The sequence below is a fragment of the Paracoccidioides brasiliensis genome (genome assembly GCF_000150735.1).
Source record: "Paracoccidioides brasiliensis Pb18 unplaced genomic scaffold supercont2.2, whole genome shotgun sequence".
In the NCBI taxonomy this organism is placed as follows: domain Eukaryota; kingdom Fungi; phylum Ascomycota; class Eurotiomycetes; order Onygenales; family Ajellomycetaceae; genus Paracoccidioides; species Paracoccidioides brasiliensis.
This window is the reverse complement of record NW_011371359.1, coordinates 688,606-714,462: the sequence shown is the minus strand read 5'-3', so window position 1 is coordinate 714,462 and position 25,857 is coordinate 688,606. Positions and strand designations below refer to the sequence as shown.

At 44.0% G+C, this 25,857-nt stretch overlaps 7 protein-coding genes across 7 annotated transcripts; 2 read left to right on the top strand and 5 right to left on the bottom strand.

The window, feature by feature from the left end:
* Positions 1 to 290: 290 nt before the first annotated feature.
* Positions 291 to 864, bottom strand: PADG_01420 (uncharacterized protein; the record flags this gene model as incomplete). The annotated part of the gene is made up of 2 exons (XM_010758603.1): positions 291 to 418; positions 666 to 864. 2 exons carry the CDS (start codon positions 862 to 864, stop codon positions 291 to 293), a joined length of 327 nt encoding a protein of 108 aa, XP_010756905.1.
* A 2,810-nt stretch (positions 865 to 3,674) lies between these two features.
* PADG_01419 (ribosome-interacting GTPase 1) lies at positions 3,675 to 5,523 on the bottom strand (the record flags this gene model as incomplete). The annotated part of the gene is made up of 10 exons (XM_010758602.1): positions 3,675 to 3,694; positions 3,780 to 3,900; positions 3,989 to 4,345; positions 4,430 to 4,767; positions 4,826 to 4,896; positions 4,967 to 5,003; positions 5,074 to 5,151; positions 5,288 to 5,330; positions 5,390 to 5,410; positions 5,503 to 5,523. The coding sequence occupies 10 exons, from the start codon at positions 5,521 to 5,523 to the stop codon at positions 3,675 to 3,677; spliced, it is 1,107 nt and encodes a 368-aa protein (XP_010756904.1).
* Positions 5,524 to 6,673: 1,150 nt separating this feature from the next.
* On the top strand, positions 6,674 to 7,806 carry PADG_01418 (cysteine dioxygenase; the record flags this gene model as incomplete). Its single annotated transcript, XM_010758601.1, has 5 exons — positions 6,674 to 6,922; positions 7,023 to 7,118; positions 7,213 to 7,350; positions 7,452 to 7,509; positions 7,691 to 7,806. The coding sequence occupies 5 exons, from the start codon at positions 6,674 to 6,676 to the stop codon at positions 7,804 to 7,806; spliced, it is 657 nt and encodes a 218-aa protein (XP_010756903.1).
* Positions 7,807 to 10,897: 3,091 nt separating this feature from the next.
* Positions 10,898 to 11,153, bottom strand: PADG_01417 (uncharacterized protein; the record flags this gene model as incomplete). Its single annotated transcript, XM_010758600.1, has 2 exons — positions 10,898 to 11,059; positions 11,121 to 11,153. 2 exons carry the CDS (start codon positions 11,151 to 11,153, stop codon positions 10,898 to 10,900), a joined length of 195 nt encoding a protein of 64 aa, XP_010756902.1.
* Positions 11,154 to 17,209: 6,056 nt separating this feature from the next.
* PADG_01416 (uncharacterized protein) lies at positions 17,210 to 18,138 on the bottom strand (the record flags this gene model as incomplete). Its single annotated transcript, XM_010758599.1, has 2 exons — positions 17,210 to 17,688; positions 17,817 to 18,138. 2 exons carry the CDS (start codon positions 18,136 to 18,138, stop codon positions 17,210 to 17,212), a joined length of 801 nt encoding a protein of 266 aa, XP_010756901.1.
* Positions 18,139 to 18,259: 121 nt separating this feature from the next.
* PADG_01415 (uncharacterized protein) lies at positions 18,260 to 20,340 on the top strand (the record flags this gene model as incomplete). The annotated part of the gene is made up of 5 exons (XM_010758598.1): positions 18,260 to 18,424; positions 18,482 to 18,549; positions 18,635 to 18,815; positions 18,870 to 19,242; positions 19,319 to 20,340. The coding sequence occupies 5 exons, from the start codon at positions 18,260 to 18,262 to the stop codon at positions 20,338 to 20,340; spliced, it is 1,809 nt and encodes a 602-aa protein (XP_010756900.1).
* A 1,077-nt stretch (positions 20,341 to 21,417) lies between these two features.
* Positions 21,418 to 22,161, bottom strand: PADG_01414 (uncharacterized protein; the record flags this gene model as incomplete). Its single annotated transcript, XM_010759144.1, has 1 exon — positions 21,418 to 22,161. The coding sequence occupies one exon, from the start codon at positions 22,159 to 22,161 to the stop codon at positions 21,418 to 21,420; it is 744 nt and encodes a 247-aa protein (XP_010757446.1).
* Positions 22,162 to 25,857: the final 3,696 nt, after the last annotated feature.

Genomic DNA, 25,857 nt, shown 5'->3' with positions numbered 1-25,857 from the left:
TCAGCTTTCTTTGGCTGTCTTATGCAGCCAAGGCCTTGGGTGAGTTATCCGAGCTTAAATATCACTGTCATCATTCTCAAAGCCACGTTAAGTATTTGCGTCGCTACGGAAATTGTTGGTCTTCAGTTCTTTAACCACACAATTCACAGCAAATTGAAAGCATCTCATATGCGGATTCAAATGATGATCAAATAATAGCTTTTCAGGGAAATAATTGCAGGACCAAACCTCATCTGGAATGAAACCATGAGTGATTGCAACAATTTATATCCTCAGGCCTCAACAGGCTCTTACTCCAAACTCAATTGACGGCCAAATGGTGCAAGGTGTTCATTCCATATTTCATTCCAAGCTAGATTTCCTGTGCAATTGACCAGGGTGGATGATGGAACGTCAAAAAGGCTCACGATTTCTCCCCCTGAGTTTTTTTATTTTTACAGCAGCTTTAGTTATTCCTCTGTTTTAACATCATTTAAGATCCCAAAGCCCATGAGCGTATGCTGCCCCTCCCCCACTTTTCCCAAGAACCTGATTCCGACACATGCCTGTCTGTTGCAGGCCAAGACGGAAACATCCCTAATCTTCCCCGTTGGTATGCTGATCTAGACAGATGGAGTTAGGCTCTTGTGACATACATCAAACTCTTCGTTCCAAATAAGCTTGACGTGCACCCAGAATAATGCCCTGCACGTTGGCACCACCCGTTCCGTAATTCCACAGTTGGCCTTTAAACAGAAGGAAAATGTTTTCTTGCCATTTCAAAACATTGTAGTAGGTAAATATGTCTCCTGCTGTAGTTTTTAATTCGTTTAGTTTTGCATACTTCCTTCTCTCTTTTTCCTCTTTCAATGGATATTCCAACATCTTTTTTGGATTATCATTTGAAGTACTTAACTCAGCTTGGCTCCATGACCTAATGCAGCTTGGAGCGAAGAAAAAGCAGAATACTCCGTACATGAAGCTGATCTGCCACGGTTTGCACAACTTGCCAGCTTCTTTCTCGTGTCGAGCTTGGTAAAATTTCTAAACAAACTGGGCTTGCTGATGAAATCAGAAAGAGGAGTTGTCATTTGTGCAGCGGGGGAATTTGTTCCACAAATTAAATTCTCATAGAACTAATGATGGGATATAATATATTTCCCCCTAATTAGCTAAAGAGCGCTACAAGGTGGGAGGGGAGATAAATGGCAAAAAAAAAAAAAAAAAGGATATCTAGGTAACCCTGATAAAGAAGGGATTGGCTGATAAAACAGAGCAGAGGATGGCCAAACTGCTCTCGGAGTGTGCATTTCCTCAATATATCGGATTATGAACAAACTCATCGGCAAACATGAAAAAATTGATAAGGCTATTAGAGCAAACTGACGAATGCCATTTCTCTGCCTCTTTTCATTCTAATGGAAAGAAATTCCAGGATCTTGTCCAAATCCCAATGTTTGAAGCATGTTAATCCTCCTAAATTGAGGTCTCATTCTTACCCGTGAACACCTCGGATGGCTTGAAAATTGAAACTCTCTCTAACCTTCATATGCTCGGAAATCAGATACCAATACTTTGAATATAGTGAGGAAGGGGTACAAGTTATTCAATGCCTCACAACTTAAGGAGGGAACGCATCCGCAAGATCGGAAACCCGACCTGTCGCATAAAGAAACTTTCCGGGTTTCCATCAAGAACCAAACTCCAGGAACAGCGGAGCCAAGGATGAGAATCACAACATATCTACTCTTTTCAGGGTGATTCCAGCTGGGGATTTTGATATCTCGTGGCTTTGATAGCCCCCTTTCAAGGTTTTATCAAGTGGACATTCAAGAGAAGCCCAAATTACCAACCTCTCGTTCGTGTCCTAAAACTACCATTGCTCAAGCTATCACAAGCTTCTGAAACCCTCAACACAGCAATGACTGCTGAAGCAGTTACATATTGTGAGTTCTCATCAAAGTCTCCAAAAATTCATGACACAGAATGCTGCTTCTGATATTTCTTATTCATTTCAAAAAGTAGCGCAAACCTAGCTGCCTATATATGGATTTGAAGGAAAGCAAAATGCCTAGGTAAAGAAATACAAACAACTCCCAATTTATGAATTACGATGGATATCAGCTTTTGAAAAGAATAAATAAATGATGCTGCAATGAATTGTGCTCTATCTGATGAGAAGTCTGTAGGTCAGCATTCTGTTTCTTTTTTTTCTGTTCAGCCTACCCTGATGCCGCCTCCTTATTCCCAACAATTAAAAGGGGATGGATGGTTTGAAGAAAGAAATAAAGCAGAAAAAGAAAAAGAGAGTCAGACTGGGAACAAAAAGAGAATAGTCACACGCTCTTGTGAATGAGAATTGAGTCAGTTATTCCTCTGTTTCTTTTCTTTTTACAATGAATGTTTAGAAGGACGAAAAATAGAGAAAGGGAAAACAAAATGAATATAAGATTTGCTTGAATTTTTTTTTTCTTGATAATCTGTGGAAAGGGAAGCGGAGGTAACCCTGACCTGTTTAAATATTAAAGTTGATATGTATATAAACTTCATAGATGACAACAATAACATTATACATATGTACATACTCATTTTGAAAACTTGAAACCTGATCATGTTAAGTTTTCCCTTGATCCTGATTTTGAACTTGTTTCTTTTCTTTTCTTTTTTTGATACTGAATTCAATGATTGATGGAAACTTTGTGCTTCGTGTTTTACTGACAGAATGCAGTTTGCAAGATAAAACTATACAAGTCTACTACAAAAAATCATCATAACTAGCGCTTTGACCTTCAAAAGGACAAAAGAAGAATAAGAAAGAAAAGAAGGTTGAAGGGAAAACTATCTATATTTTTGTTTTTCAACTCAGATACCGCAGCTGATGATACATTGACCTGTTCAGGATTAGCGCGGCCGAGTGCCATCTAACCGTTTCTTTTTCTATTTCTTTTGACGTTCTACACAAAGGTCAAACAAATGCACCATCCCTGGTTGGGAAATATGCTTTTTTACACGCACACAGACACACACACACACACCCAAAATAATAAATAAATAGAAAAAAGAAAAGAAAAGAAAAGAGGATTAACCCCTTTCCATTACTCATCACCTCCCAACTAACAACAAAAGAGAGCTCGAAACCACTGTGCTGAATGAATGACGTTTCTTTCTTATTTCTTCCCCTGTCATTCACTGGATGAAGTTGATGTTGTGTACCCATTATTGATCTTTGAACACTACACCTGGTAGATTCAAACCAAAATAAAAACGAAACCTCGCTCCCGATGAGGTGTGTATATAATAACAGAAAGCAAGTGGCAGTCTTGATAATCTGAATGAAGAACAACAGCTGTGTGGGTTGCCATCTCAGCTGACATGGAAGAGGAGAAAGAAAGATAGGCATCATTTTTTATCATGATAAGGTCCAAGCTTCTTTGTGCTGGAAGTAGTGAATTAGTGATGAGAAAGAAGATTGATGACATGATTTGCACATCAACCATCACCATCAGAAAATAATATAAAAAATGACAAAAACAAAGGTCCCAATCTCATTGCCCCAACGTAGATCTCGCTGACCTTTGGTTCTTGGGTGAGGTTGGAGGAAAGTTAAGGGTCTGTCTGTGTATTGGCTGGTTATACCTGCCAGATATCAGGGTTTCCTTTTAGCAGCAGCTTCTTTGCATGCTTGGTTATCGTTTCTATCGCTTGACGATCGTGACTGTGTAAATTCTTAGAATTTGGTTTCATACAGGCAGGGAGGGGGGAAAAGAAGGTGTGTGTGTAATAATGGTGTTGTTGCTTACTTATGTCCTCATCAGCGAGTTCATGGCTGAGTCCCACTCGCTGAGGTTGATGCTTGACCGAACGACCATAAACGATTGCATGTTTGAATTGATCTACGATTGTTTTATGTATGGAATTGCACTACGGAACACGGTTAGCTGTTTGTTTAAAGCTCCACCCATACTATCAATGTTGCCTTTTCGTGACGTAGGGGGACGGGTTGGCTTACGAAATCTTCAACGGTGCTAGCATTACTACGCAAAACTACAGGAGAGGTATAATCAGGATTCTTGCCCTTGGGTTTCGTATAGACTCTCCTTAGGTCGAGTTTTTCCCACATAAGCTCGAGGAGCTCGTCGATATTCCAACCGTGTTCGGAACTGATAGGAACTGCGTTCGGGATACGATAGAGTAGGTCCAATTCCTCAATTGATATAGAATCGATCTTGTTCAAAGCATAGACGACGGGAATATAGCTCCGACTTCTCGCCTCGAGCACATCGATAAGATCATCAATCGTTGCGTCGCACCGAATTGCAATGTCCGCGGAAGAGATTCGATATTCGCTCATCACCGCTTTGATTTCCTGCATAGTTGATATAAGCCTGATTGCTACCAAAATGCATACAGCTCGTAGAGATGGAGAAAACTAAAGGAGACAAGAGCTTACATCGTGATCGATATTCGTTAGTGGCACGGTACTCGTGATGGAAATACCACCTTTGTCCTTTTTCTTAAATACTATGTTTGGCGGTGCCTTGTTTATCCTGATACCGAAACCTTCCAATTCTGACTCGATGATTTTCTTATCCGTCAACGGCTTGTTCACATCCAGGACGATGAAAATAAGATGGCACGTTTTGGCGACGGCAATAACCTGTCGACCCCGGCCTTTGCCATCCTTTGCTCCCTGGATGATACCGGGCAAATCAAGCATTTGAATTTTTGCGCCGTTATATATTACTTGGCCGGGTACAGTCGTTAAAGTCGTGAATTCGTAATCGGCGGCTGCGGGATGGGGTTATATAAGTCTGCCTCCTAGCATGAAGGTCGTGGGTTGACTTACCCTCAGAATGCTGTCCAGTTAATTTGCTCATCAAAGTACTCTTCCCGACGGATGGGAAGCCAATAAAGCCCCTTTTTGGCACAAGTCAACGTCAGTCACGAACGTCTCCGCCAACATCTGCTTGACTGACATTACACATACACGCTTGCTACGCCAGTACGTGCAACGTCGAAGCCATCTACACGAAGAAACTGTTAGCAAATGGTTCAGAGAAATGAGGACGAGTGACGGCATGGAAGAGTACTTACAACCACCGCCGCCCCCGCCGCTAGAGGACGGAGCGAGAAGCTCTCTTTTTAGCTTCGCAAGTTTAGCTTTCAGTTGACCTGCAGCGACGAAAATAACAATCATAACATATTCATATTAGCCAGATGGCCCTGGAGCTATGCCCTGCGAATCTACCCGACCTCCAGCCTCACCGATACATCTAAATATATGTATATGTAACCCGGGCGAACGCACCTAGATGATACGAGGTGGCCTTATTTTTTTGAGTCCGAGCCATCTATCGGCTGATTAGCTTCCGGGGTTCTAAATTGGAATGATAGGAAGGGAAGAGCCTACTTCGGTCTCAATCTCCTTGATCTATTTGAGGTCACGAAGTTGTTAGTTGCGCTACATCCAGCTTGTCTGATCGTGGGGGGAGGCGGAGGAAGAGGAGGAAGAGGGGGACGCACCTTGTCCACAGTGGTCGCCATGGTTGCGGTATTGAGAGTTTCGCCTTTGATAAGGGGTCTATTAAAATAAAAAATAAAAAAATCGAAGAGACCGGCTCTATGCTATGCAGATGTCATTATGTTAGACATCGGATTCAGCATCAATATCATCAAAATTAATTGCCTTTTTGGTTTGGTTCAAAAGATTTTGGCTGATTAACTAATTACGGAGTAGTTTAGTTCGTTGGTTTCGTTCAACTAACCTAACCTAACTTAGTTAGTTACTTAGAGTAAAACTTAGCTTAGTCATCGTTGTTGAGGCTTGGCGCTATTTCAATACCACGTGATTATTGGGGCTGAACGACTACCCCCACTTGCGCTCACCGAACGGCTCAAGCGCCAAATGCATAGGCTTTTCAAAGTTGCCCGAGGGTGGCAAAACTTCCGTTTGGTTCAGAAGTTTCCAACGGTTTCTACCAGGGAAACTGTTGTGGAGAACCAGGCAACCGTTCCTTAAATGTACATACGCTTGACACGTATATCTCTCACACAACATGCACACAACGGCCACGCACACACACACACAACATGCACACAACGGCCACGCACACACACACACACACACACACAAACCCCCCCCCCCCCCCCCCCCATCCCCACATCTCTCTCTGTGGTCATTTTCATCGCATTTCTCAGAGCATATTCCTTTCCTAACCCTAATCCTAATCCACCCCCTAACCCTGGTGTTGAGGGCGGCGAGGGTGAATGTGAAATAGAGATGTAACGAGTGCTTATTTTTAGATTGGGGGGGTTGAACCAGAGTTGATAAAAAAGTGTCCCACACAGAATTAATTATAAATGGTTTGTTTGTTAGTAGCCACCGTGTCCGGGACAGCCCATGGTTCCTACTGAAATACCCTGATAGTCGTCCCCGCCCTTAGTTCACTCTGACTCAACGTTTGAGCAAGCCAGCTTGGGCTTAATTCGTGTTCCTTGCAGCTAGATGCACACTCTCTTATTCTCCTGCTACCTGTAACCAACCTCCAGCTCTACTGCGCTCTAGACGCCTCTCTCTACACCTGAGCATTTAGTTGCATATCTACCCCTAGAATTAAAACACCACACCTCTTAACCTAAGAGAAAAAAGATTCCCGTTGACTTTCATTTCGTTTCCCCCCTACCCTGCATCACAATGCCTTATCTCGAGAACGGAATCTCAACCCCGCCCTTGGACGCGTTCCATAAACTGGTAGATGACCTCAGTGCGGCCCTGGGAACAAGTTCGGGACTGGATTCCGACGACGTCGATCCGCTCGACATCCAGAAGCTGATGGAAGGATACACCTCCAACGAGCGAGAGTGGGAGCGCTACGCCTTTGCTGATGCTAGCAGAGCATACACGCGGAACCTTGTCGACGAAGGAAACGGCAAAAGCAATCTGGTGAGTGACAGGCCCCTGACAGCCGCCGATAAAAAGGCCTTCGATTGGCTCGCAATCGCTCTCATTCGACCGCAGCTAACGGCTAGGAAAACAAACTTAGCTGATTCTTGTCTGGAGCCCTGGGAAGGCAAGCGCTATCCACGACCATGCCAATGCGCATTGCGTGATGAAGGCGAGTTCTGATTGGCTGCCCTATGTCCACTTGGGAAAATGGCGACATTTCCCACCACTGCTTCAAAAGCCATCCCACTGACCCCTTCCCCCTCTGCGGAGGCGGCTATGCCCTATAGATCCTCAAAGGCTCCCTGCGCGAGACCCAGTACGCCTGGCCAGAGGAGGATAAGCTCCGCAAGGGCGAGCCGTCGCCCTTGACGGTTACCAAGGAGACCCTCTTCTGGGAAAACGAGGTTACCTACATGTCCGACAAGGTGAGGATCTGAGAACCCACGAGACGGACGCTTCTTTCTCTCTCTCTTCATCTTGTGTCTGTCCTTACTACTCTGACGGCTGACACTTGTTTCCTTCAAAGCTTGGCCTGCATAAGATCTCCAATCCTGATCCAGAAAATTTTGCCATTTCACTGCATCGTAAGTCCCTCCTGACAATCCATCTGTTGATCTGAACCCATCCCAAACAGGGAGGAAATTAAAAGAAAAAAAAAATAAAATAAAAAAAAATAAAAACCTGAAAACACCCCACACCTCTTGCTGGTCACACATGAGACATGAGACACATTGGTTAACTTGAGCAATCGCCCCTTGAAAATAGTCTACATTCCACCAAACGCAGCTCATTACGGATTTTCCCTTTTCGATGAGAAGACTGGCAAGTCACGACACATTAAGCAAGCAATGATATTTTCCGACAAGGGCCACAAACTGTAAAGAATAAAAAGCCAAGTCTGATAAAAATAAACAACAACACAGTTTTGGTCCAAAGAGATATATATATATATACAGGATAGGATACATGTGCGCGCGCCATGGCTCTTTGGAGTGAATATTTCTTTGTTCCCTGTGTTCTTTTCCCGGTGTTTTGAGTATTTTGTGGCAATTGGTTTGTTTTCATTTTCTCCACTCGTTCATTTTTCCTTGGGTTTTAAATATTTTTATTTTTGTTAATCCACCTGAAGGAAACCTCCTGCATCCGGCCTTCATTCAACAGAGACAAATGGAGCGAAGGAGGTGGCGGTAAGTTCTACGAACAACATTCCTACGACATAGTGTTAGATTCCTGTTAGCGCAGAGAGTAGATAGTCAGCGTTCATAATGTACTCCCATCTGACATATTAAAAATCATTCTGGATTCCGCGAAGTAGTTGTCTTTTGTTAGGGACTGGGAGGAGAGAGCTGGGTGCTGTACATACAGACCATCCCATCGCAACAAATTTGGCTTGGTCTGTCGCCCCGACCTAGTTTTAGTAAGCTTTTATAACAAAATACTACTACTTCAGTGTAGCAGCTTCAGTTCCACCGTCCTACATAGGTAGTAGCATGCACAATTGGCTGTAGTCATGTTTATGACCTGTCGTGCTTTGCTTCATGCATGAGCCGCCAGGAAGCGTCCTTTTCTGTGAAATGGGGTAATAGACACCAAGATTCTATACATTACGTCAAGACTTGTAAATAGTAGTGGATTTTTTATTGTTCAACTTGATCCTTTTTTTTTTTTTTTTTTTTTTTTTATAAATAGAAGAGAAATAAATAAGATCGGATGAACTTGCCCTTTTCAATTTGAATTCCTTTCTTGAGATCATATAGGTGAATGCTTCATAACATGGTGGCTCTCACAGTGTGACAGATTACAAAGAAATCTTCGTTGCATAGTCCTTATATTTTCTTGTTTTGTAAATAGTAGCAGATGGACCACTAAATCTCCCTTCTTCACATTCATCAAGGGCAGAGATTCAGGAAAAACGGACTAGGGGAGCAGGTCTGTCTACTCTGGCGCCCCCAAGCCAGCGTACGAATGAAGATATGAGATGTGTATTAACTTTGTACGTCCCCATCTGGAGTTGAACTAATTAGCTGTTGAGAGCAACACGCCACTATTGCTGGTGACCTCCCGTTATATTAATAAATACGACAATTAGGACAGTGGCACTTGGAGGAAGCAAGGAGGCCAGGATGAAGAACGAACGAATCCAACTTCCGACAAGCACATAACTTCCGGCTAACCGGTTTTCAGCTTGAGCGATTTTTGGGAGGTTTGGGGGGGGGTAACATCGGTCAGATGACACAGCGCAACGATCAATCAATGGGACCCGACCAACTTCTCCAGTTTGTGCGTTGGGCTTTTCCTTTTTTGGCGATCACTAAAAACGCTGCGTTCTTATTGGTTCGTTGTTGGATGAATCCAACGTGCGCTGTTACTGGGTAAACAAGAAAGTAGGTTCACGTGATTCCCCAGACCCGTAACCATAACTTCAACGGCCCGACCAGGAGGCCTTGCACTCTGATTGGTTCAAGAGAAGTTACGTTCACATGATCTACTAACCTTGAATTAAGAACTTGCAAACGGCTAGTATAAATAAATGCTCAATATCAGCAAAAGAAATAAGCAGGTCTTTTACACTCTAATTGGTTGAAGAAGATAAGTTACATTCACATAAGTTTGTCAAACTATAATCATAAGTACAATTGTTTGTCAAACTCTGCTACAAAAATAGACAAGTAGTTTTATTATAGCTTCATTTATAACTTTTTTTTTTTTTTCCAAAATAAAACAAAGCACTTTTTCAAAACTCAGTTATATTTTTTTGGAGGGAAATTTGATTTAAGAATTCACTCATTTGAAAGTTCTCATTGAAACTGATTTTTCTCTCAATTTCAATAAGATTTAGACGAGAATTAAAAGTGTGATTGGTGAACATGTGCATTTCTTTGAAAAGTGAACAATCATCAAGATTTTTCATTATCAACTCACAATGTTTGATTCAAATAGTGTAATTGAATAGAAGAGAGATTGAGTCTCAAAACAATAATCTCAATAATTATCAAAGAATTTCACTTGCTTATTATTGTAAAAATTCATATTTTATCTGCATGAAAACTCTATTGATTTTGATGTTCTTTTAGACTCAGAAAGTACATTCTCATATCACTCTCATCAAAGTTTATCTAAACACAGCGGGAAAGATAACTATCTATGAAAAGTTAAAAACATGATCTAAGATCTCTTAGAAGCATTTAATTTTCATAGACTACAAACTCAAAGTTAGAACTAGCTAAGTATAGCTGAAAATAAAGACAAGCTAAAGCTAAATACATATTTATAAAATATCTCAGAGAGTTGAGCTTTAATTAATTTTTAAATAAGTCTGATAGAACTCTATTAGAATTTAAAATCAAGCTTAACTGAATTATAAACTTGAATCTAATTAAACTCAGATAGAGAAAATATTCTAATAACATTTGTAAATTTTTTTCAAAATATTGATTTTTTTTCGGATTTTTTAAAAGAAAACTTCAAAAAATTATTTTTAAAATTATTTATTTAAATAATAAAAAATTACAGATAGAATAATAATTTATACTCTACAAGTGCTTGGAGACTGCTTCACAGTTATCTAAAAAGTATATATTTTTTAAATCAATTTCAACTTAAGTTTTCAAAATATATTATTATAAGAAAAACTTTGGAAGTAAAATATAAACATATACTTTTAAAATTAAAACTATTTAATGATATATTAATGAAAACAAGAAGACTCTGTGAAGCTTGCTTAATTATTATTCTTGATCAACTACAAGTGCTTATCAAGCAGGTGACAAGCAACTAGTAACTACTTAATTCCTCAGCATTCAAACTCAAAGTTAACATCACCCTTACCGCAATCAAACTCATCAAAATACATACAAACACCAGAATCTTTACAACAGTCTAAAAGCAGTTGATAAGTAGTTGTCAACTGGCCAGCAAGCCCTTTCCATTCACTCACCTTTCGCATTTGCACGGCCTTCGCACGGGAAACTCTTACCCATCTCCTTCAGCATTGCGCTCAATATCAGTGTAGTGATGCTTCACAACTGCTTGCCAATCATTTGTCAACCATTTGTAGTTACTCACGTATGCGCGGGGACAATCCTCAATCCGACAATACAGTTCACCAGTGTAGACAATGAGGGCACCATTGAGCTATTTGAAGCACTCATCAGTCAGCTGCCAAGCAGTTGCCAAATAGTTCCCAAGTTCTTACAGTTTGGGGGAGCGTGAGAGTGCCTTCGGCCATTCTTTTTTTTTTTTTTTTTTTCTAGTTCTTTTGGATATTACTCACATTCTTCTTAAGAGATTCCATTTTGAAGTGGAAACACGTAGGAATGGGCTTAACTAAGTGATAAAAAGAGGTTTCTTTAGAATAGTTTTGCCGGTGTAAGGACTAAGTGGTTTGGCAACAAATATGTCATGCATCTATGTAATACATAGATGCTAGGGGCAGTACATATTCATCACCGCTTTGAATGACGGATGATGGAGAAGCTGAGTATGTCAGGCCTATCCGCCTTCTTACGTAATCCGCACCGTATATAACTTCCGCGTAGCTAGCGATCGCTTCATAATCAATCAAGCAATCTATCCTTCACAGGTTATGAGACCCGTTTTGCGCAAATAACTGCCAATTCAGGGGAATTCTTGCCAAATATAGCGTATATTAATCGCTACTCGCTTCATTCAATATAATATTGTCTTATTTTATGTCAATTGATCGATTTGGCGCGCTCTTATATTATTTTTTTTCCGTGTTCAATCCGTTCGCTTAGCGGGTGAAAAAATCTGCAACTCGCTAATTTTTCAGCGACTGATCGCACAAGAACGTGCCAATCCGCTCAATCAAGCTTATAGGCAAGAATCTCGCCGAATAAGATTACTCCGTTATAAAGAAGATTAATACGACATGGCGGAACGTATGATGACTCGCTCGCGGTCGCGATCGAGCCAATCCAGCCAGTCTGACCGATCTGAAAATGACCAGGGGGGCCTGAGCTCACCGACCCCCCCAGGGGCATTCAAGAGTTCCAATATTGGACCCCCCGAAACGCCCAATCGGCAAGCCGGGCTGATTACAGCCCCTACCACGGTGAGGCCGGTCCGCCTACGTCGTGTCGAATATGCCGATCCGACTCCTTCAGAAGATGGGGTGGAGACGCCTGCGGTGACCCCTAACCTGCCGCCGGCAACTGACTCCGAAGAATTGCAACTGAGGAGATTGGATCTCGAACGTCAAAAGATTGATTTAGAACTTCAAAAAGAGAGGCGCAAAGAATTGCAGCTTCAACTTCAATTGGAGGGGCTCCGCGCTCAGAATGACAGGGCCGCGATGCCCGCAAATCCGCCGTCGGGTCGACCGTCAGCATGGGATCCGAACTTGAGGTCCCGAATGCAATATAACCTCTACGACCCAGATAGCCGCGTCGGCAAGGCGATCAGCCAGTTCAAACAGGACACTAAGTATGCCACCAAGCCGAACGCTCTGGTCGGATCTTCGAATTACCTCTCCTGGCATGCGAATATGAAGGCCAAGCTAATTGACGCTCAATGCTGGGTTATATTGGAGGACAAGCAAGTCAAAAGCCCTGATGGAGACCCCGAATGGGCTCCTTTTTGGGAGGCCAAAAATCGCTGGCTTTACGCATTCATTTCGAACGCGTTGGCAGCCAGCATTAGGCCCCGTTTTAATAAGTATGATGAGGGCAGGATCGCTTATTCCCTTTGGCACGCGGTTGAGGAGGAGTTCTCCATCCCGAGAACGCAGCTCTGCAGGGAAGCAGTCCTGGCATTTACATCAATGGGTGGTGTCCAAGTCACTGACGTACACACGTTTTTCGATAAGTTCAATGACGTTATTATGAAATTGGAAATACTCGATATTTTACTGCCAAATGACGTGGTATTCCACGTGTTCTATTCTGCACTTCCCAATATATGGCGAAACTACGTGCAAAAGAAAATCGAGGAGGTACAAGAGTCCAAATCGAAGTCTGTCGTGTTGGACGTTCATTCGATCATGGAGGAAATACGCTCTCGATTGAACCCCCCCAAAGAGGCAAAGAAAGGCGGCCCAGGCGGCTAATTCTTCGGCCAACGTGGCTCAGGCTGAAAATGCGGCTGCGGGTTCCAATAACAGCAGCAACGTCCAAAATAATTCAGCCCGTGGGGGCCGACCCGGGGGACGCGGAGGCTATCGAATGGGCGGACGTTCAAATTTCGACCTCCCAATCTGCCCGGAATGCGAGCATCGTCATGGCGGGCTCTGCTGGGCAGCCAATCCGGATAGCGCCCCCGAAGAATGGAGGACCGCCAACGCGGCGAGAATAGGAAAATATAATAATAAGAAGAGTAGTGGGGGCAAAAAGGCCCCGCCAACTGCAAATGGCAGCTCCGAGACGTTCCAAATGGCGAATCTAGTGCAGGTCATTGGGGTGCCTGCGTACTCTGCTGAACCAATCGCCAACCCGCTCACCATATGGGATAGCGGGGCCGGATGTCATATTGCGTGTGATCGATCGCGATTTTCCCAAATAACAGAGGTTAGTGGCCCTACGATTCAAGTGGCCAATAAGGCTACTTTGAAGGTTCAAGGGATCGGGGTCGCCTCCATCCCAGTCGGGGAAAGATTAATCGAATTCGACCACGTCTATTTGGTGCCAGGCTTATCCGCCAACCTCATATCCGCTGGCCTATTGGAGCGCCAGGGCTATATTCGCCGTGATCTGCAGGTGGACGCCGGAAATTACTTTGAGATAATAGCACCTACAGGAAACGACATCTTCTACGCGAATTTGAATTCCAATAATATATATGTTCTATCCGACACCCCCCCTATGTTCGGGGGTATTATGAATGATCTGGAGCTTGGACCACTGGCATACTTGGCGGTCCCGAAGCCCAGGGCGATTTCAACGGATTATGATCCGAACGCTGCATCACTGGGTCTTTTCAACCGCGATGACGTGGAGCAGCTAATTAACCCGAAGGATCCGGATACCGATACCTTCATTTTGTCCCCACCAACCCGACTACCCGCCATTATGCCGAAGCAGCTACCGATTGACGAGTGGCACCGGCGATTGGGCCATATTGGCGAGGAGAATCTAATTAAAATGTCGCGGGAGCCCCGTTTCGGAATCGCCATCATCGGCCCGAAGAAGCTCTCGTTCTGCGCCACGTGCGTTAAAGCCAAGCATAAACGTGCAAGTTATAAAAACGCCCCGCTACGCCGTGCCACCCGCAAAGGTCTTAAGATCTGGGTGGACCTATTTGGGGGTGGAGAAACGCTTGGTAATGAAGAAGATACACCATCTTATTCAGGTAAGAAGCTCGCGATGGTGATCACTGATGATGCCACACGAATGCGGTGGACCTTCCTATTGGAGCGCCGCAATGAGGCTCTAAAATATATACGGACCTTCAACCAATTTATGAAGAATCTGCTCAATCGCGGTGTTGCGATTATCCACTCTGACCGCGGCGAGTTGAATTCAAACGCCGCAGCCGCCTATATGATGAGTGAGGGTATTAAATGGGAACCAACCCCGCCCCACACTCCGCAGCAAGATGGTGTGTCCGAACGTTCTATTGGCCTGATTATCGAAAAAGCCCGAACGTTATTAATAGATTCCTCCTCCCCCCCCCAGATGTGGGGCGAGGCGGTAATTGCGGCGACCGAAATGCTTAACCTTATGCCAACGTCAGCCAAGCTCTATAACGGTGTAGAGGATCCGGATCCGAAGCCGGTTACTCCATATGAAGCTTGGCTCGGGGCCCTGCCCTCCGCACGCGGGATTCGCCGATGGGGGTGCAAGGCTTATTTAAAAATAGTGCCCAAGCCGAATATGAAGATGGCCTCGCGATCGCAGGAGCTTATATTTACGGGCTATGATGGCTTTACTAATTATAGATTGGTCGATCCTTCTAACGGTCGCCTTTACACGTCGAAAGACGTGATATTTCAAGAAGATCTCCATTTGGCGGATCCTCTGGCCCCGCCTGAGCGAGGTGCCAAGAACCTGCCTTCCGCCGCCCGCGTGGCCGCGGTTGCGATCCCCTCCACCCAACGCGATTTATCAACAGACGATTTCATGGTGGACGGGGAGTTTCTATCTGCCCCTCCGGTATTTCTACACCCTACAAATAATTGGTGGATAGACTATGAGATTACTGCGCGTATTCCGACATTTTTGGTGCGGAACACTACTGCCCTCCCAGGGTCCGCTTTAGAGACGGAGGATCCTCCAATGCCCACTGAGAATATTACTTCAGTGGGGGAGGCCTCAGTGGGGGATTTCACCGACAATTCGACTGACGTCCCCGCAGACCCCGAGATCGCCGGTTTGCCAGTTCCGAAGAACCTCACCCGGGCTCGGGCGTCTGCAGATTGGAAATATTACTTCCATGCCTGCGTTAAGGAGATTAACCGCCTCAAGCAGATTGGTGCATGGCGGCTAGTTGAAAGGACCCCAGATATGGCGATTCTACGTGGCCAATGGGTGTTCGACAAAAAGATTAATAATGCGGGTAGAATCGACCGATATAAGGCCCGCTGGGTAGTCTGCGGCAATTATCAAGAAAAGGGTGTCAACTATTCGAAGACATTCGCACCAGTTGTATCGGCCTCCACCTCCCGAGCACTTATGGCGATCTCGGTATCCCGAGGATGGCACGTTCTGCAGATCGACATGGTTACGGCATTCTTAAATGCCCGGCTTCCCGCCAATGAACGTATATATATGCACCAACCCGCCGGGTTCCGCGAGGGACGCGGCGATCTGGTATGCGAATTGATGCAGGGACTGTATGGCCTGAAGCAAGCAGCACTATTATGGTATGAGGAGCTGCGAAAAATGCTATTGGAAACAGGCTTCCGCGTCAGTCCTCATGACGCCGGTTTTTTCATAAATGACGTCCGCAAGGTCTATATAACCATCTATGTGGACGATGTTCGCCTATACGGCCCGAATATATCGGATATTGAATGGACAAAAGCCCAGATCGCCGCTAATTATGAGATCAAGGATGTGGGCGATTCGAACCGGTATTTGGGTATGAAGATTGATCGGGATGCCGAATCATTATCGCTGTCCCAGCCACTGTTCATAAAGAACCTGCTTGAGGAATTTTCAATGGATGACTGCCACCCAAAATCCTCCCCTATGGAGGAGAATGTTGATTTCATGAGCGATAACGAAGAACCAATTGCTTATACAGCGGAATTTACATTACGTTCCTACCAATCGGGGGTTGGCTCTCTGCAATATCTCGCTGCCAACACACGCCCCGATATAAGCTTCGCCGCTGGCTTCCTAGGGAGATTCAGCTCCCGCCCTACCTCGAAGAATTGGGCGGCATTCAAACGAATTCTTAGATATCTACAAGGCACTCCCGACATAGGTGTGTCCTACCGAAAAGACGCGGATATAGAACCTGTGGCGTTCGCTGATGCTGATTGGGCGGGCCGCGATCCGGGTTCCCGCTCCACCACCGGATATGTCATTTATATGGCAGGGGGTCCCGTTGCTTGGCGAAGCAGCAAGCAGACGGGCGTTTCGAAATCATCTACCGAGGCCGAATATATCGCATCCTCGGAGGCCGCCTATGAGCTTGTCTGCCTCCGGGAATTGCTGGAGGATGCCGGCTTCGTGCCGTCCCGGCTCAATAATCTCGATGATAATGACGGCCCGATCGAATCACCGGCCAATAAGCTAGCGTATACGATTCGGGCGGATAATAAATCGGCGATTGAACTGGCCAAGAGTGAGGCTATTCCGCGCCGATCTAAGCATATAGAGGTCCGCTTCCATACTCTTCGGGATCTCGTCCGCAAGAACGAGATCTCGATTGATTACGTCCCGTCCGCCGAGAACGCGGCAGACGGGCTGACCAAGCCGCTTGGGGCGACTAGATACGCCCTATGGCGGCGGACATTAGGAGGCGCGGTAAGCGGGCGGAAATGATTATATGGAGGAAATGACTGGTTTTTCAACGATATGGGTTTTCCAGTCAAATTATGTACCGATACCTAGCTACAGGCTATTTTTTGTATGTAATCTCGCGTACAGTTACATCGGTGAGTGGGGGTGTCAGGCCTATCCGCCTTCTTACGTAATCCGCACCGTATATAACTTCCGCGTAGCTAGCGATCGCTTCATAATCAATCAAGCAATCTATCCTTCACAGAGTAGCAGTAAGGCGTTCCCCCGGACGATAGCGAAGCACTGCCAGAATAATGGATATTATATGACCTCGCTCGGCTGTACTCACGTCAGCAAATTCGGGTTTGAACTTCCGTTCCTATATTTCCTTAGTATCAACTCTCATATTCTGATCATACCACTCGTCTTCTGGTTTCTCTTTTAAGCCTTTCCACTCCTTAGGCATCGGGCCAAGAGCAGTAACTATGGCATCAAGGCCCCGATCAAATATCGAATGTCGAAAATATAAGCTCATAAAGATACACATATAACCCCACATATCACCGGCAAAGCTGACTGGAAACTTATGCATTCTTTCAGGAGCACAGTATCCCCAGGTCGGCCGCCACTTATTCATGATCTGATTATTGGCATCTGTTGCAAAGCCAAAGTCACTGAGATATACTTTTGCTCTCAGCAAAGATTGAGGTATCTTTTCTTCATTGACAAGCTCTCCGGTTTTCCAAGCTCCGGGTCGTAGAGCTGCCTTTTCGGGTCGACCGAGATATTTGTATTTCGTAGCCGTGCTGTACTTGTCCAGAGGGACCATATCCCACAAAACATTCCCACCGCTCACGTCTGCACGGAGATGCATTAGCATGTAAACAGAGAAAGAGGATAGCAAATCAATGTTGTCCAACAAAAACACAAAGGAAATAAACTACTAAATATCAAAAAAAGAGTCGAGTAAGCTAAAGTTGACCTACCCCCATGAATAATTCCGCACCCGTGGAGAGACTCTAGGGCCTTTAACAGCTGCTTGGCAGCGGACATGCGAGCAGCCATCGACATTCTGTCTGTGTGAGGTGAGCTTAGACTGGGACCCCGCACGGGGAAGACAAGGACGCAATGATCGCGATCGCAATCACGACCTCGTAGAGAGAAAGTATTCTGATATAAAAGAAGATTTGAGGTATCGGTATCCTTAAGACGTCGAATAATTTCATTTTGTATGCGAAATTCATGATTCCATTCGCAGTCAGCAGTCATAATTTTTAGAAGCCACATCGACTTTCTTTTGAAGATCATGCTCTAGCCAGACTGTGGAAAAGGCCCCATGACCTAATTTATGCACGACACGATATCTCTTTTCAACAAATTCTCAGAGGCAGATGGGATAATACTCATGCTCATCCATGTTTTCGGAATAATGCTCAAGAATATCGTAATCATCGGGGTCTATAAAATCACCATAGGTAGGGACATAACTGGCCTCCGGCACAATGAGGTTCGAATGTTGACGATTGCATGCCTGAACGTATGTAGCTGCGAAGAAGCGCTGCTGTTATTGTGGGAGATGTGGCTGACGCAGAAGGTAAGTCCTAACTTCCCATCTGGCGTGCTGATTGATGAGGCTGATTATATGTTGTAGAAGAAGAGCCTTCAACAGCTGGCCAAGAAGCTCAGCCTGGACACGCAGGAGAAGGAGAAGACCCCAGTGTATGTGGAGGACATGTCTCCACTCCAGGACACTGCCCTGCGGACGCAGGAGAGGAGATTTTGGCTTGGGCTGCAGCGAATGCAGATCTGCCTCTAACAACCTACTGGGTCTCTTCACGCTAAACCGAAAGAGCGCCATCCTCAACCTACCATATAGGGACCTGAAAGTGTCACTCCAGCGGGATCCTAGCGGCGGGCCCCACCTCCCGACGGTGGAATTCCACTACAGATTCATGAAGAAGCACCTCGGCCTCACACTGATGTATGTACTCTCTGCTGTCATTCCCAGCAGATGTGCACGCTAACTGACAGCTGGCCAGGAACACACCTTCATCCTGCCTGAGATCATCTACGACCCATCTCTAATCCTCAGCCCACATAACTTTCTCTTTGGCATCCTGTTCTTCTTCGGTGCCTTCAAGGCCACCAACCTCATCTCGATGGAGCAGCTCAGGGGACTGACGATCGGGGGCGGCCGACAGCAGAAACCGATCCCGCTGAAGCCAGAGATGGCCGACCACTACGTCTTCTGCAAGGTGACGAAGGAGGGAGGTAAGGTCTGCATCTTCCCCAAGGAGAAGATGGATCCTTCGTCCGCCCATTCTGGACAATCGCCGAGATCCGTGGGTTTCTGCACCCCTGGTTCAACCATCGCTGCCCCGTACGGCGGGGGTCTGATCCTCAACAAGAGTGGTAAGAAGCTACCCTCATCTCTTCCTATCCGGATAGACCGCGTGGGAAGCAAAGGCACTGACAGGGAATGATGCAGGGTTGGTCGGCGATGCCGAGCAGAATCTGGTTCTGAAGCATGCCAGCATCCGCACGTTTCTGGACCACTATATTCCGCGCACGTTGGGCATCAACGTGCAGCCACTGATCAGCGGTCTGGAACCCAACGCTCCTCTGATGCGTGCGATCACGCGGATCGGCCGCTGGCTCGACAAACGGCGCCCACGGCATCTGACGGATGCGCAGAAGGCGACCGTGGAGCAGGATCCGGATCTGCAGGAAGCCATCCAGAAGAGGGATCGGGCCGAACAGCGTGCCGTGCAGACCAGCAGCCCCGAGGCAATCGAGAAACTCGAGAGACTAAAGGACGATGTGAAGAAGACAAGAAACCGTCTTCTCTACAGGTACAGGAAACAGGTCCGCGAGGAGTTTGACGACGAGCAAGCTGTAATCGACATTGAACGGCAGCTCTCCGGCATGGCGTTGGGCAATGAGGCAAAGGAGACGCTGGTGGAGGAACAGATGCTCCTGGCGCAGATCCATCTCCTCTCAAAGCTCCTGACGTGGCCGACATCCAGATCAGTGGAAGAGGAACTGCGGCGTCGGGACGCTGGGGTCGAAGCCCTCCGGATGTACTGCGGCGTCCTCGAGGGCGGGCCGCGCCGGGGAAGGAGACCCAAGGCCGCCCTCCACCCTCACCCCCGCTCCCGGCCACGCAAGCACTTGGCAACACTGATGACAGGAGCAAGATGCATGATGAGGTTTTGCCAGAGGGGTCGGGTGATGCTCTCTGCACCGCCGAGGAGCATATCCGCGATGCAGAGAAGCCTCGGGGGAGTTTTGAGTGTTATACGCCCCCCGGGTCGTCGGATCACCGGCGCATTCATCAATACTCACGGCTTGCGGACCTGGGCCGCCATTTCCGGGATGAGCACCTCCAGCATCTCAAGGACGGGGAGCCGGCGTGGTGCAGCTGGTGCCAGATCCAACTGGAACACAAGATGCATGTGTGTGCAGAGCCATGCGGAGCTGGTCCATGACCCGTGGGCTGTTGTATTCTGAGTAGTGTTTTGTGATACAGTTCACAAAGATGAAATTATGGGGCAGAATGTATAGGAGGCGCAATAACCAGGTGCACTTGTGCTTCATTGGATTGATCAACTGTAGGGTCCTCTTCCCACCAAGAACAATCCACCATGTAGTTACCCATCCGCTTCCCTGCCCCACTCTTCGCTTCTATAGAGATGGCCGTGATGTGTCTTGACAGCCGACCTGTCAATCTTTCTCTACTTATCTGTTTCTTTCCTCTTTATTGTTTCCCTTTCTTTTCATTCGTGAATGCCACTCTTCTCAGTGGTTCTAGCTAGTTATGAATACAGAAATGCTCTACAGTAGTTCCCCGAAATTGGTGTCAACCCCCCAAACTCTCTTGGGTTCTTTCTCAAACCCTAATGATAGGAAAAACTAAACCATAGCATCGCCGACCAACCTTCTTGGGTTCCAGCAGCGAGGTTTGGGAGGTCTGGTCGTTACGGCGTGATGATGACTGATAGCGTGATTGACAATTTCTCTGAACGTCCGTGAGACACCCTAACTCCTCATTCTTTAAGCCATCTGGCTACAACCATCCATACTGACTGCAAGGAGGCAGGTTACTCCAAGCTGCATCTTTCCTGCGGTTTTTAAACTGCCACATTGTGCTATTACAGTACAGTAACTATGTTTGGTCTTCTAAAATCAAGAATCTCCTCCTTCGGGCAGGTATTCGCGGATCAGGATGTTGGTATGGAAAAGTGAAAGAAAACCCTTGCTGTCTACAGAGCTACTCCTGCAGTAGCAATAACAACAAGTTCTGGTCTTCAGTTCTTGTCAATTTCCTAGGCTATAACTCAAAAACTTGATCAAATGTTTGATGTTCATCCAACCTCCTTTCCTCTATCTGCTGTATTTTTGCCCGAACAAAATCCTCCATCTGGTCCCGCTCGTCTTGTGTTAAACGTGAAAGCCGATCGCCAAGTGAGCTCAAAGGCCCAAAGTATTGTTCGTCGAGAAATGTCCAATAGATCTATCAAACATGAAGCTCTTCCTGGCTGCAAGACAAAACCAAAAGAGCCCATCTTTGATAGAGAGCGCCATCCTTTATGAAAGACGCTGTGATTCCTTTAGACTACCTTGGCGGATCTGTTCGTCTTCATGGACACGGAGCTCCTTAAGAAATAGTTCGAGGCGAGGGCGGTATCGATCCATGAAATTGTCCAGGTCCCAAGCCTCCGGGCTTTCAAATAGGAGCCACCATGGAGCACTGTATGTAAATTCAGCGGGGGCGACATATGTATACTCCCAGTCAATGACACCAGTGACCCTCAAATCAGACTCTGTGACAAGGACATTCGATGGGCGCAGATCATCGCAGTAGAGGTAGAATCGGCCATGCTGTACTAGGACCCGTTGTGCTATTTGCCGGAAAAGACAGCGTGCCACATATTTCTTCCGGCAGTCGTCCTCATCGGTGATGGCATCATTGCGTTGGTATTTGAGGTGCAGAAACTGTTGCTCCGCTAATTGCTGGAAGTACTTGGAACCAGGCAGCATATAGACTTTGCGACTTTTTCTCCGCCAAGTTATCCCAGTGCATCGTGAAGGAGTATTCCGTCGTCGAACGGGAACCTCCCCCGCCCGCGGGATTTGTCTGGCAGATGTTGGACCGAGGGGCATGGGTAAGCTGAATACAAAGAAGGTGAGTCTTGATAAAGAACCCCAGAAATAAGCGGGAGCTATTACCCCGTACTCAATGCGCAACAACTTATCCCAAGCCTGTAGCGCACCAGATACAACTTCTCGAGAAACCCCTTTTCGAAACATGGGTTGGGGCGAGCAAGCCATTTCTTGGTGCCAGGTGAGTTGCCGCTATGTTCCAGCCAATCCTACTTGACCGCTGTGTGACCAGCACCTGGTTCCGCTTCGCGCCCAAACAGAAGATTTCTTCCCCCGCCCGAAGTCAAACAAGAAACAATGCAGCTTGATAGTTACCCGTAGTTTTTGATTGGCCGACAGCGTAGGAATAACGCCAGCCAACACACCTGCAGGAGGTTGGCCGTGCTATACCGATTATAATTGAACCACACGGCAAGTTGCGCTCGCCGTATATCGCCCGTCTTAGGGAAATCATCAGGGCAGCCATGTCTCCAGGGAGAGAGCGGTGTCCCCAGGGGGAGAAAGTAGTGACGGTGCGCAAAAGGACTGCAATAACAATTGGCTCGCGCCCAAAGAACGGGCCAGGAAATCCACGGCACCTGCTTTGTCACCACAGCAGGAACTGAAATAAATCCGGAGCCATTTCTGTAGCGCGAGCTGTACTGGCATCTCATTGTTCTCCGGTCCCCCTCTTGCTCTCCAGATGCATAAATACCATACAATGGTGTCTATCAACTAGATGAAAGAGCTGTCCTGTAGCTCCCGTGTACTAATGGTACCCCAACGAGATGAAGAAATCAAACGTAGAAAGCGAAAGAGAACAAAGAGAACAAAGAACATTCAATTGTAAACAAATGAGCCTAGAGATCTACATTGATGCATGTGGCTACCTGAGGTTCGAGATTTAGGGAAATTAGATGGATGGTTGAAACGAGCTGGCATGGAAGCTTGGTACTAATCAAGACAGAGTGTCAAGAGCACTTTTCACTAAATCTGAATGGACAAACAGTTATCTCATTCTAACTTAGCCTTTAGTGTTGGTATTGGTTTTGTCTTTCTCTTTGCAGCTATCGGAGTGTTATTCAGGCGTTAGAGTGCACAAAGATACAGAGAGAGCAGATAGATGCAGAGTTTTATAATGCTCTGAGCTTAGAGATCTGAGCAAAGATGGATATCCCAGGCCTAGTTAACATAATCAATAAGCGAGTGAACCATATATAAGTGAGTGAACCACTTCTCATCCTCCATATAATGAGAAATGCTCTGCATCAAAAATGTCAACCACACAAAGAAATAAAGCCTCTACTCAGGAAGAAAGGCTTCTTTTAGCCATTCAAGCACTTAAAAATGATCAAATTTCAAGCATATGAGCTGCAGCAAAGCTATATAAAGTCTCTTATGCAACTTTAACTCATTGCATATATGATTGTATAGCATATGTTGATACACTCTCAAAGAATCAGAAACTTAGTCTTACAGAGGAAGAATCTCTTATTCAATGAATTCTGACCATGGATGAGCAAGATCAGCCTCTCTGAGTTGCAGCTGTATGAGAAATAGCTAATCTCCTTCTTGTTAGTCAAGAATTCAATCCCCCATTCATAGTAAGTGAATGCTGAATATGAAACTTTATCAAACATCATGATGAGCTGAAATTCAAGTTCTCATGCAAGTACAATCATCAGTAAGCTCTATGTTAGAATTCTGAGATTATCTGTGAGTGGATTAGACTCATATGAAATACTATTGTGAAGTATAGAATTCTGAAAGATGATATCTATAAAGTTTCAAATGAGTGTAATTGAGACTGTCAGAATGATGACTGAATCTGAAAGAGCTGAGAATTCCAAGCTTGTAACAGTCTGAAGATTGGAAATAAGTGACTGTTATTGCTGAAGTTAATGCAACTAACTGAGTTTTACATATGATGATTATTCTCAAAGAAAAAATGCATCAATTCTGCTGATATGAGACAGAAGAACTACCACACAACTGAGTGATTGAAGTCAGTGAGAATGACTACAATCAGCTGACCAGCTGAGCTTATACTGACTGAAATAGATGTTCAATAAGATGACTCTACTCTGTATGAAAAGCACATATTGACTGTTGATTCTAAACTGATACTGAAGCTATGTCTCAGCTGAATTTGATCAATTTTACACTGAGAATCAGATCATTGCTCTCTACATACTGCTACATTTCTCTTATCTTCTTCAGTCATTGAATGTTGACTGCTTTTCATCTCTGAAAACTGCATACAGACAGTAGATGAAAAATCAGATGTGACTTGAGATCAATTATATTGACAAGAAGAAGTTTCTGAGTCTCTATCTTGCAGCTCAGATGCAGGTTCTAACTGAAAGCAATATCAAAAACAGCTTTAGAGCTGCTGAGCTGATTTTGTACAATTCTAAGCAGATTCTCTCACAGCTTAATATCATAATGCATATCCCCATCTCTTCAGAGACCTCTCACAGCTTTCAGACCTTCTAGGTGACAATCACATCACATAATATATGTCAATTGAAGCAGCAAACTGAGAAAGTTAAAGAATATATCAAATATTATACACAGAGCTCACTCAGTTCAATCAATTGTGCTCTAAGTCAGCTGGTCAAGAGATGTCAAATGACAATACATAGTGCTACTATTCTAGTAGCTAAAAACAGAGAGTTAAGAACTCAAAATATCAAACAAAAGAGAAAGTGAGAAAGAGACTGTATATATATAGCTCAAGAAAGTGCTTTGAGAGTTGAAAAAAACTTGAATCACATACAAAAAAATCAATGAATGAGAGCAAAGAGTGATTGAGACTGCTGAGTTATAATCATAAAAATGTGCAGCACCACAGTGTAATATTTGTGAAATTATTGAGCATACTGTTTATACATGCTCTAAATGTATAGAAAATAATTTATAATATAATTTACTAGTTTTTCTTTATAGTTGAGACTTTGAAGACATTCTCATTATATAGAGAGTAGAAAGTGATTCACTCACTTATATAATTTGCTCATTTATTGATTATGTTAGTGTGATTTATATTATATAAGATAATAGCAATCAGAAATTGATTTATTATACTCATGTAGATATTCTAGAAAATGAAAGAGCAGATTTAGTAGCAAAAATTGAAACTAAAACTAAGAAAGTAACTCAAAGAACTATATTCTGTTAATATATTAAAAAAAAATCAAAGAATCATATCTTGATAAATGAATAAAAATCTAATAAAAAAAAAGTACTTATTATGCAAGATATAAAATAAAATTAAAATCAAAGTTTTCATTAATAAAATAATATAGAAAAAAAATTTCTTTTATAATATAATTAAAACTTAAATATAGCCACTTTAAATTATATATAAAAAGATTTAAAGACTTTTTAAACTTTGATAAATATTATTTCTATAATATAGTTGAAAATTTAAATTATATATTAATAAATTACTTATTGAACAATAAGATATAAAAGAAATTAAGATAAAAATACTTAATTAATTAATTAAATATAATCTTTTTTTAATACTAAATTAGAAAAAAGTTTTAAATTAAGTTTATAAAAAAAATAAAAATTATCTCTGAGATATAAACTTCAATCTCAAATGAAGTTGATATTTAATCTATATAAGTTGAATATTAAACTTAAAATATTATTTTATTTTTTAACTACTTTATATATTTAATATTATTTTTTTTAAGTTTTTTTATATTAATTTAAAATATTTTATTTTGAACTATTTTATTTTATTTTATATTAAGTTATTTTATTTAAATTGATAAAAAAATTAAATAAAAATTAAAATAATATAACTTTATCTTTTTATCAGAAATTTATTAAATATTATATTATTTTAAAATAGAAATTTATAACTATATAATT